This window comes from Pygoscelis adeliae, unplaced genomic scaffold (assembly GCF_000699105.1).
Source record: "Pygoscelis adeliae isolate BGI_AS28 unplaced genomic scaffold, ASM69910v1 Scaffold79, whole genome shotgun sequence".
NCBI lineage: Eukaryota > Metazoa > Chordata > Aves > Sphenisciformes > Spheniscidae > Pygoscelis > Pygoscelis adeliae.
In genome coordinates, this window is record NW_008825532.1 from 2,161,827 (window position 1) to 2,172,112 (window position 10,286).

General features: G+C 49.3%; 1 protein-coding gene across 1 annotated transcript; it reads left to right on the forward strand.

Moving 5' to 3' along the window:
- Window positions 1-73: 73 nt before the first annotated feature.
- On the forward strand, window positions 74-10,246 carry DKC1 (dyskeratosis congenita 1, dyskerin). Its single transcript, XM_009331643.1, has 13 exons — window positions 74-155; window positions 738-829; window positions 1,374-1,558; window positions 2,066-2,130; window positions 2,699-2,825; window positions 3,209-3,339; window positions 4,350-4,493; window positions 4,948-5,068; window positions 6,322-6,440; window positions 7,585-7,688; window positions 8,144-8,210; window positions 8,966-9,124; window positions 9,606-10,246. The coding sequence occupies exons 2-13, from the start codon at window positions 759-761 to the stop codon at window positions 9,675-9,677; spliced, it is 1,365 nt and encodes a 454-aa protein (XP_009329918.1). The 5' UTR covers window positions 74-155; window positions 738-758; the 3' UTR covers window positions 9,678-10,246.
- Window positions 10,247-10,286: the final 40 nt, after the last annotated feature.

Consider the following 10,286-nt stretch of genomic DNA (forward strand, 5'->3'; position numbering starts at 1 on the left):
GCAGCGGGTGGGAGCGCGGGCCTCCGGGTTTCCCTTCTCTGATCTCGGGTAACTTCCCCCGCCCTCAGGACATTCAGCACACGGAGGAATTTCTCATCAAGCCCGAGTCTCGGATCGCCCAGCTGGACACGTCTCAGTGGCCCTTGCTGCTGAAGGTAGAGCGGGTTATAGGCAACCTCGTGGCCCGTCCCTGCTCCTTCTTTTGTTCTCTCTCAGTTCAGGCCCGTGGAGATGCACAGCTCTTTCTCTGTGTAACTCTGCTGCTAAGAAACCGCATGCATGACACTCAAAGCAGAGGCAAACCCTCTGTGTGCAGAAATCGTATTATAAAGTTTGTCCAGGGGTATCATTTGCATGCCTGCTTTCTAAGTTTACCGTCTCCTGTAAAGACCCCATCAGATTTCTTAAGATATTTATTTTGGTCTGACCATGGCCTGTGGTCTGCGTAGACTTCTGACTTGCTTGTGCTGAGTTTCTTGGGTACACTGGATTTATCCTGCATTGTGAAGGTTGGTATTCTGCTGCTTTCCTGTCTCTTCCAGTGCAGGACTTCTGTTTCTTTCTCTTTCTGTAAAACATTGTTGTGGTTTTATTGTTGGGCCATTTTCATTTTGGAAGAGGCTCTTTCACTTAAATGTACAAATCAGACATGTAACTGGGGAGATGTATTGGGGCAGAGCAACGTTAAAACCAAGGTGAGCTCAAGAACACTTGTAACTTTTGCTTGGATTTTGTAGAACTTTGACAAGTTAAATGTGATGACGGCACACTACACACCTCTTTCTTCTGGTGCTAATCCACTGAAGAGAGAGATTTCTGACTATGTTAGGTGAGTGCGATAAGGGCCAGAGTGGTTTCTTTTTCTTTCACAGTTAATATCTTCAAAACATTTTCTGTTCTGGATTCCCCTTGTACCTTTCTCCTTGACTCGGTGCCTTGCTGCTAACCAGTAAATGTCTAAATAGGACCTGCTGGTCACTTCCTGTGAAGTTTGCTTTGTTCTGGGGTTGTGGCTGGTCTGTGGACGGACAGGCAAACACTTGAGGAATTCTCTGGGGTCTTGTAGAAAGTCCTTTGGCCTGCTAAGCTTTGAGAGTGCTTGGAGTTTGTTTGTAGCGTTTGGTTTGGTTTAAGTGCAGAGTAGTGATGAGCAGTCTGGGGAGAAGAGAATTCTTTGATCATGGAATATATCACCTGCTGTGCGCAGAGCAGCTTGATGTGTGCTCACTGAGAGCAGCTGTGAGGCTTATCGCTTATTTGGCTGTATAGAAATACATTTTTTCGCAGTCATGACAAATATTGTCAAAGTTTTTGCGCTCTTGCTGTGTTTGCCCTGATGCTTAGCTCCCACTCTTTGTCATCTTGCACTATAGGTCTGGCTTTATTAACCTTGACAAACCTTCCAATCCATCTTCCCACGAGGTGGTTGCATGGATCCGACGCATCCTTCGAGTAGAGAAGACTGGACACAGTGGCACTCTGGATCCTAAGGTGACTGGGTGCCTCATTGTGTGCATTGAGAGGGCAACACGACTGGTCAAATCTCAGCAGAGTGCAGGTACGTTTATTGCCTGGGACTATTTACAGTCTAAGTGACTGGGGAGGTGTAGACTTCTTTTGGAGACAAAATGGAGATTTCCAGTCTTTGAAAGGGCCACCCTTGGTCTTCAGTGCCTTGAGCTTAAGGGTTGCTTCTCCTTCTCACTCCAAGCCAGTGAGGGTGCATCCATGCTGTCAGGTTTTTTTCTTGATTGCTTCTCTGGGACTTGTGCTGTTTTAAGTCAGTGAAAACAATTCTGACAGACTGGTTTCACGTACTAACTGAACTTATGGCCTCAGCCTCTACCAGTCCGGTGAAATAAAACTCCATGAAGAAATAAATGTTGCTGAGGTTTATTTTGTTGAAAGAATAACCAACTCCATAATAAACTGTGCGCACTTCCTAGGAGAGGTGGTTGTGAAAATTTCAGGGCTCTGTGGATGTGTGGCTGTGAAGCAGTGTGGACCTTGAGGGTCAACATTAAATGCAAGTGGCCACTCCTGACTGCTCTTGTCGTTCTTTCAGGCAAAGAGTATGTGGGAATTGTTCGGCTGCACAATGCAATTGAAAGTGAGGCTCAGCTTGCCAGGGTAAGTCTCGGCATGCTCTTAGTCATGCTGGCACTTTACATGCAAAGTGTTCAGCATCGGTGGGAGATGAGAGGGTAGGACTGGAGCTCAGGTGCGCTCTGTGTGTGAGGTGATGACGAAGTTTATCCATTCTCTGAGTGCAGTGGTGCTGCCCTCCTGCAGCACCCCGATTCCTGTTCTAGGGTCTGGGTGCTGTGCAGCCTCCAGAGACCCTCCAGTCTCCCAGTGTCCTACTGGGGGCTGCTGTGGTGTGTGGCTGGCTGCCTGCAGGAGTGAAGTGCTGGCAGGGGAGGGGGCCCTGTTTGGGGGGTTCTGTCCCCACTGAGATGAGGGATGATGTCTGATCACATACTGCCACCTGATGAAAAAGCCCAGCTGTGCTCACTGGCAGCTGGGTAGCATTTTGACCATGTCACTGGTTCAGATTGGCTTTATTAAATATGACATCACCAAATTATGATGAACCTTGTGGTTTCTCACTCATGGAAGTGGTTGTAGTTGCTGGAGACCCCAGGGTGCTCCTACGTTAGGGCACAGGTGCAAACTGTTACTTCTGCTTTACCCTCAGGCAATAGAAACTCTGACAGGTGCACTGTTTCAGCGACCACCCCTCATTGCTGCTGTCAAACGACAACTGAGAGTCAGAACCATCTATGAGAGCAAGCTGGTGGAGTATGATCCTGAGAGACGATTAGGTAAAACAGGGCTTTCCTGCTTTCTTCCTATTAAGCTGACAGCTGATAAAATTTCCTGTGAAATGGGCTGTTTCCTATTCTTGGCAGATGTCTTCAGATACAAATCCTTACCACAATCAAGCAGTAACTGCTTTATGCAGTACTTTGGTGTGCTGAGAAGCAAATCCCATCTATTTTTTGTACTGCTGCATCCTTCATTGAAGAGCCAAATGATGTAAATTAGATGGCATTAGCACTCAGTGCAAAGATGACCTTCATCTATCACCCCAGGCTGATGGCTCTGTGAAGGGTTGGACATACAGCTTCTCTTGGAGGGAGCTTCTAGATGTGGTTCATTTCTAGATATGTATTTAAATACTCTTCTGTCCTGTCCTGCTTTTCAGGTATCTTCTGGGTGAGCTGTGAAGCAGGCACATATATCCGAACACTCTGTGTTCACCTTGGTTTGCTGCTTGGTGTGGGGGGCCAGATGCAAGAGCTCCGCAGAGTGCGCTCGGGCATCCTGGGAGAGAAGGTAGAGTGGTAGCTCTAACTATAACCAGCAAATCTGTAATTGTCAGAATTGAAAGAGTTCCTTTGAACTGTGTTAGTTTTACAGTGTTAGGAGGAAGTATAGGTGCATGGCAGCTGGGAGGAGTTTTGTGACTAGTCCCAAAAACATGGGAGCTTTTGCCATAGGTGGTCTGTAACCAAAGTGTTGAGTTCAGTTCAGGGTGTTGCCCCTGTTCTGGTAATTAAGCTTTGGGACAGTGAGTGACTGGGAAGTGCACCATGGTGACTGAAAGTTTGTTTTATGCCACCTGTGTTTCTCAGCCTACAGACCATGCATGTGCCACAAGTTCAGGCGTGTGAACTGTCTGCTTAGCAGTCCGTGACTGCTTGGTGTCAGGGCACAATGCAAGGAACGTGCTTCACTGAAATGAGCCTGGGAGATGCAGTCTTGTGTGATCTTGAACACTTGTACAGTCTTTTCAGTCTGGTCATAGCTGGATCCTGCTGCCAGTCCAAACTCCAGAACTCAGTTTCTTTCCTTGCAAAGCAGGAATATTGGAGTGCAAGTGCTTCCCCACCCATCTGTGCTCTTACCACAGCTGTAGTCGCTGGCAGTCATTTCTGAATTCCAGGTGTTGGGTGCTTACAGCTGCTTCAAGAATTTATTCCATGTCACAGATTGAAGAGCTGGTTAATTTAGACTTCTACTCACTAATCTTTGTCTGGAAGTCCCAGGTATTTGTTTAAGTTCGGTCATATTTCAAGTTTCGTGTGGACAGACCTTATACACTAGATCCAAGTGCTGTCTGAGATTAGGAAGGTTGAAGTCTGTGGTAGCACAAGTCAGGCTGACCTCAAGCTGTTGATGGAAAGTATTCTTGCCTCTTTTAGGTTGCTTTTTTGATGTTTCTGACTTGGGCATCTGTTTTTCACTCCCTTTCAGCACACTATTTGCTGTTGGACTTCATCTGTTTTCTTGTGTGTGTTTCAAGTTGGTGGCTGGTAGAGTTTAGAGGGGTTGTGTCTTTGCAGGACAACATGGTGACTATGCACGATGTACTGGATGCACAGTGGCAGTATGACAACAACAAGGATGACAGCTACCTGCGAAGAGTTATCCTGCCATTGGAGAAACTGCTGACTTCACACAAGCGGCTAGTCATGAAAGACAGTGCGGTGAGTTCCTGAGATAGTGCCAGTTGACAGCCAGAGACTGCAAAGTGTCCTCCTAACTTGTACAGCTAATATAATAAATTGGGGGATCAGGATCCACGTGGTGTTCAGCGTTGTCCTGATTGTGAGCTGTGTAGGAGCTAGTATGGGCTACTGCCAGGTCAGCAGTAAGATGCAAAAGCCAAGAATTGAGTGGCAGAGAAGCTGCTCTCCTCACTTCAGGAGGATGCTGATGGTTATGAGATCTGCCTCACATGTTTGCTGTGATAGGTGGTTTGCTTTGCTTGCTTTTTCAAAAGCCCCCAAGTTTTGTATAGTGGACAATAAGAAATAGATAAGTAGGGATGTTATTGCTGGGACAGTAATGGCAATGGGAAGCTAAAATATTAGAGGCACTTCTTAGCTTGCTTTTATTCTCTAATAGCTTATAAGCCCTCCTGTTCCCTACATTTTTCAGGTTAATGCCATTTGCTATGGAGCCAAGATCATGCTACCTGGTGTCCTGAGGTATGAAGATGGTATTGAGCTTAATCAGGAGATTGTTGTCATCACCACGAAAGGAGAAGCTATCTGCCTAGGTATGAAACTCCTTGTTGTTCTTGTGCCCAGCTAACTGCAGAAATAATGGACTGCTTTCCAGTGAATGCACAACAAATGGGTCCCCATGCGCAAAAGGTTTAAATAGTGCTTCCTGATGGGGACTGTGGGTTAGTATGGCCCAAGGCAGCTGGTGTTGGGCAGGATGTTAAGAAACAGTGGCTGGATCAGTCCTTGGCAAGGTGTGAAGAGTTCTTCAGCCTGGTTTCAGCTGTGTGATGCTCAGGTGCGCTCTGTGTGTGAGGTGATGACAAAGTTTATCCATTCTCTGAGTGCAGTGGTGCTGCCCTCCTGCAGCACCCTGATTCCTGTTCTAGGGTCTGGGTGCTGTGCAGCCTCCAGAGACCCTCCAGTCTCCCAGTGTCCTACTGGGGGCTGCTGTGGTGTGTGGCTGGCTGCCTGCAGGAGTGAAGTGCTGGCAGGGTTGGAGCCCCTGTTTGGGGGGTTCTGTCCCCACTGAGATGAGGGATGATGTCTGATCACATACACTTCCTGAGCAGGTCAGTGTAAAAGGACTTGAGCAACTACTAGCTTCTGTGAAGTGACTTGAAAGGGTGCTTGTTCTAACCAGGGTCTTCAAAGAAGCTGTGTAGGTGGCAGGTGCTGACATACTGTACAGATGGTCTGTCACAGTGCTCAGTGCTGCACGGCCTCATTCTCTGTCCAGACCCACGGGACTGAGAGGCCTTGGAGGTGTAACACAGCCAAGCTGTTCTTCTCTATTGTTTGTACTGCTTGCACTCTGGTCATCTCGGGGACCTGGCAAGAAAAACTTAATTTATTGGTAGGATTAGTCTCCTCTAGTTTGGCTCTGCAAGGTTTTGGGAGCTGATGAAGGAGCAGCACTGCTCCTTTCTATAGTGGCGTGATTCCTTGAGCTGCCTGGAAGTGCTCCAGCAGCTGCTCAGAGCTCTTCCCCATCCGGTGGTGGTGGTGCTGCTCTGGGAAATGGTTGGTCTTACTGTGTTCGCTGATCCAGAACCAGTCTTCTGGTGTAAGCTGGAGAGGCCTGTGCTTATGGTATGGTTATCCATGACTGATGTGCTTGCTGCCTTTGAGCAGGGCAGCTCTCTGAAGCGTTAGTCCAGAACTTACCTCCAGTGAGCTTTTGGGGTGGGGGAGTGTTGCTCCTCTTTGTGCTGACAGAGGAAGAACAGGCTGAACGCAGCAGGTTCCTGCGTCGCTATTGCAGTTCTGCTGTTAAAGAGTTAATGAACTCTGCCTGCTTCTGCAGCCATTGCCTTGATGACCACAGCAGTCATTTCTACCTGCGACCATGGCATTGTGGCAAAAATCAAGAGAGTGATCATGGAGAGAGACACGTATCCCCGCAAATGGGGTCTCGGTCCCAAGGTGAGTGGCGTGGGGGTGTGGTCAGTCCCAGGGTGGTGGTGAGAGCCCAGCTGTCGGGATGTGGGACTCTGGGCCCATCGGGCAGAGCTGTGCCCGTGTCTTCTCCAGGGCCTCGGTCTAATTCTTCTGTGCTCTCCTGGAGCCACGATGGTGGCGCTTCCCAGTGCCAGGGCTGTGCCAGCCCAGTGCTGGTAGGAGCAAGGCTTTCCCTCCCAGTGGAGCCTGGGCAGCTCTACCTGAGGCCCAGCGGGGGCTACTGCTGGTGCTCAGGCATGGGCTTCTCAGGTCTGTACAGCACCAGCCCTCCTCTGGTGAAGAGCCAAATGATGTGAAGTGGATGGCATTAGCACTCTGTGCAAAGATGACCTTCATCTATCACCCCATACTGATGGCTCTGGAGGGGCTGGGCAAGGACCTGCTTTTCCTTCTGGTGCGACTGCAACAGTGCCAAAATGCAAACTGTCTTGTGAGACACTGAATTATGCCTGAAGGACAGGAGCAGTGGGAACACCTGTTGTTGGGTTCCTCTCCTGTCTCAGGCATGTGGTAGTCACGGAAATCAGCAGGTCAGCAGTGCTAGCTTAACTACAGCCAGGCTGGCATTTCACTGTGGCGAGTGATGCAGCTTGGACTTAAAACTCAGTGTCAAGTTGCTGTGGCTCATTCCATTCCTGTGGTTCAGGTGAAATGTAGAAAGCTGTGGGGATGCATGCACATATATCTCACAGCAAATGTGAGGTAACGCAGGCCAGTTCAAGCATCTTGGAGTCTTTAGCAAAGCCTTGCATTTGCAGCTGGAGTGGTTCAGCTGAAATACGGCAGGTCATTAAACTGGAGAAACCCAGTCAAAGATCTGAGCTCCATGATGTGCAGAGTCATCTTACTCTGCTGCTGTTACTTCCCCCACAAATTAGCCCTTATTTACTGATGAAGATGCCTCCTGTCTGAGTTTTGTAGACTGCTGTGCAGGGCATGTTTTGTGTGATTTGTTAGAAGGTCCTTGAAGAAGTGTTAAATCAGTAATGCTGTATTTGTTGGCTTGGCTTCTTCCTGGATTACCTCCTCTTAGGCTGAGTGGCTGAAGCCCTGGGTAGGATTTCTCCTCCCTGGAGCTGCAGTCTGACTTGTTGCACATTGCTCTCAGGCTAGTCAAAAGAAGATGATGATCCAGAAGGGTCTGCTGGACAAGCATGGAAAGCCCAACGAGAGCACACCGGATTCCTGGAAGAAGGAGTATGTGGATTACAGGTGGGTATAGGGTGTTTGGCTCCCACATGGTGGGCAGAGGACAGCCCCATGCAGCGAGGGCAGGGCTGTGTGCTGCGTTTGTGCTTGGAGCATATTAGGCCTGGCCCAAGGCTGTCCGGACCTGTGGGGTGGGGTGTGGTGGCATTTCTTGTAGTCCCAGGGAATGTGCTGCTAGTGGGCAGCACCGGAGGGAAAGGCTCTGAGCAGACAGTTATCCCTTTCTAGCCTGTGCGTGTGGTTTTAGAGGGAGTCAGTCTGCTAAATTAAATGGGGAAGGCCTTGCTGTTGTCCAGCCCAGCTGGCCCTGATGCAGGCTGCAGGTCTTCCCCACACCAGCCTCCCCACCCAGCGCCTGGCGTGGGTTAAGGAGCCCTTGTGAGGGGGACAGGGCTTTGTACTTGTACAAAGCAGCGTGAGGCAGCAGCTGTCCTGCTCAGCCTGGCAATCTCTTTCAGGGATGCTTCCAAGAAGGAGGCAGCTGCCATTCCCCGAGCTGTTTCAGAGCTGGAGAGGGCTCCAAAAGTGAGTATCGTTAGTGCTCTCTGGCTGTAAGATTGTTTGGGCCCTGATGAAGAGTGGATATGTGCCTGTTCCTTTAGGCGGTTGGTATCAGGTGCTGGATTATGTGCTACTTTGGTTGTTTTACAGGGGGTTGTGTTTCATATTCTGGGAGCCTAGTGCCCCAATGTGCGTTGTGGTTGCGTGGCTAGTTGTAAGGTGACCTGTTTAGGGCCTTACCCCCGGGTGTTTGTCTCTGGGATGTTGTACTTTGGGTGTGAGTCCTGTAGCACAGTATGAGAATGAGCAGCTCTGACTTGTGGTATATGAGCTGCAGCATCCAAGGAAATATGTTGTATGGAGCCACAACGGGGGTTTGTGGTGTCAGAGAACCTTTCTGGACGCTACAGACAGTTGCAGAAATATCCATGCAAGAGTTGCATCTGAAGTTCCCTAAGTCAGGGCTTGTGCCATGATCTAAGGATCTAAGGGCTTGTGCATGCACTTGGAAAGGTGCAGCAGTGTTTCAAACTCTGGAGCGTTTGGGGTATAGGAAACACTGAGAAATACGGGGTGCAATTCTGGCAGAAGCAAATCCTAGACAGTGTATGCTGGAGGGGACCACTGGCAGTCTGTAGCTCACCCTCCTGCTCAAAGCATTGTTAACTGCGAAGTTTGATTGAATCAGGCAAAATAGTTGCAATGGGCTTGCAAACAGTTTTCCCATCACTTGAGCTCCTTCGGAAGATGGCGTGTCTGACAACATGTTCCCCTAACAGAGGAAGCGAGAATCGGAGAGTGAAAGTGAGGAGGCTGTGACCCCACCATCCCCTGCCACCCCACCACCAGAGGAGCTGAGCAAAAAGGAAAAGAAAAAGAAGAAGAAAGAGAAGAAGGCCAAAGAGGCAGCTGAGAGTTGGGGAGAGCAAATAGAAGTGGTATGTAATGGTGCTGCCATGGTACAGTCCAAGCATGGGAGAGATTGCTGTCTGTCCCTAATACCTCCCGGATAAACACATCAGCATCCTGCTGTGCATGTCCCCAAAGTGCCAGGCTCCCCACAGGCAGAGAAAAATGTCTATATAGGTGCATTTGTAAACTGAACTGGTTGAGAGTGGTGGGAGATTGGGCAGGTGAGGCTTGTGGGGTTGGATCTGCAGTGGGGCAGGGATGGGGTGAGCAGCCAGGATGGGGTATACGTTCCTGCCAGGCCACCTCTGTGCTCTGGTGCCCTGTAATGGGCCCCTGTGGGAGGATGGTGCCTAGCATGGTGCTGACAGTCAGTGTGCTTGAGCACTTGTATGGTGTATTGTGGCCATGGGGAGCCTGCACTGCGTCTGGAGTGGGGCTGTTCCTTCTGAAATGAGCAGTGGGGGATTCCTTTTTGATGCCTGCCTGACCTATCCAACCTCTTCACAGACCAGTGAGACCGGCACCAAGAAGAAGAAGAAGAAGAAGAAACAAAAGGAGGTAGAAGAGAGCTCGGAGTAAGCGACCCGATCTGTCCAAAGCAGGCGACCTCGTCAGTAGGGAGGGAGGAGTCTGAGGCCTTGAGAAAAAGAGGACTGGCTGCATGGCAGAGGGGCCAGCAAGTTCCAAGTTCCTTTTCTGCTGTATATATGAGTGAGCGGGTGTGTTTGCCCAGGATACACCCTGCTCAGGTACCCCTCCTCATCCTGTTTTAAGGGTTGCCAGAGGAGTGAGATGCCTGACTGCCCCTGCACTGGATTGTTCTCTAAAGCTGAACACCATGATGCCAATAGAAGTGGTATCTTCAGGGAAGCTGTAGCTCCTGGCTCTTACTTGGTGTCTCTCTTTTCACCTTGAGAGGGAGGAATAACGTTTCTCCCCTCTTGTCCTGCCTCTTTCTTCCTTTTCTTCCAAGGCTGGAGCTGTTATCTGACAGTTGCAGCATGTGTTGGTGTCTGGAGGACTGGCTTTGTCATGGCCCATTTGGATGGGAACAGTCAAATCGTTTATTTGAAGGGCTCTGGTTTGTTTTAATGTGGCCATATGCTTGGCTTGACCCTCAGCTAGATGAGATCAAATAGTCCACGCAGATATTCTTCAGTATTTTTTTTTTTTAACTTTACCATAAAA

What these genes read in the sequence shown, in the direction of transcription:
- DKC1 (XM_009331643.1), top strand. Translation starts at nt 759, where the DNA reads ATGACGGCACACTACACACCTCTTTCTTCTGGTGCTAATCCACTGAAG. An exon ending in TAGTCATGAAAGACAGTGCG is followed by an intron (nt 4,494 to 4,947) that starts GTGAGTTCCTGA and finishes TACATTTTTCAG; the next exon opens with GTTAATGCCATTTGCTATGG. An exon ending in AAGGAGTATGTGGATTACAG is followed by an intron (nt 7,689 to 8,143) that starts GTGGGTATAGGG and finishes AATCTCTTTCAG; the next exon opens with GGATGCTTCCAAGAAGGAGG.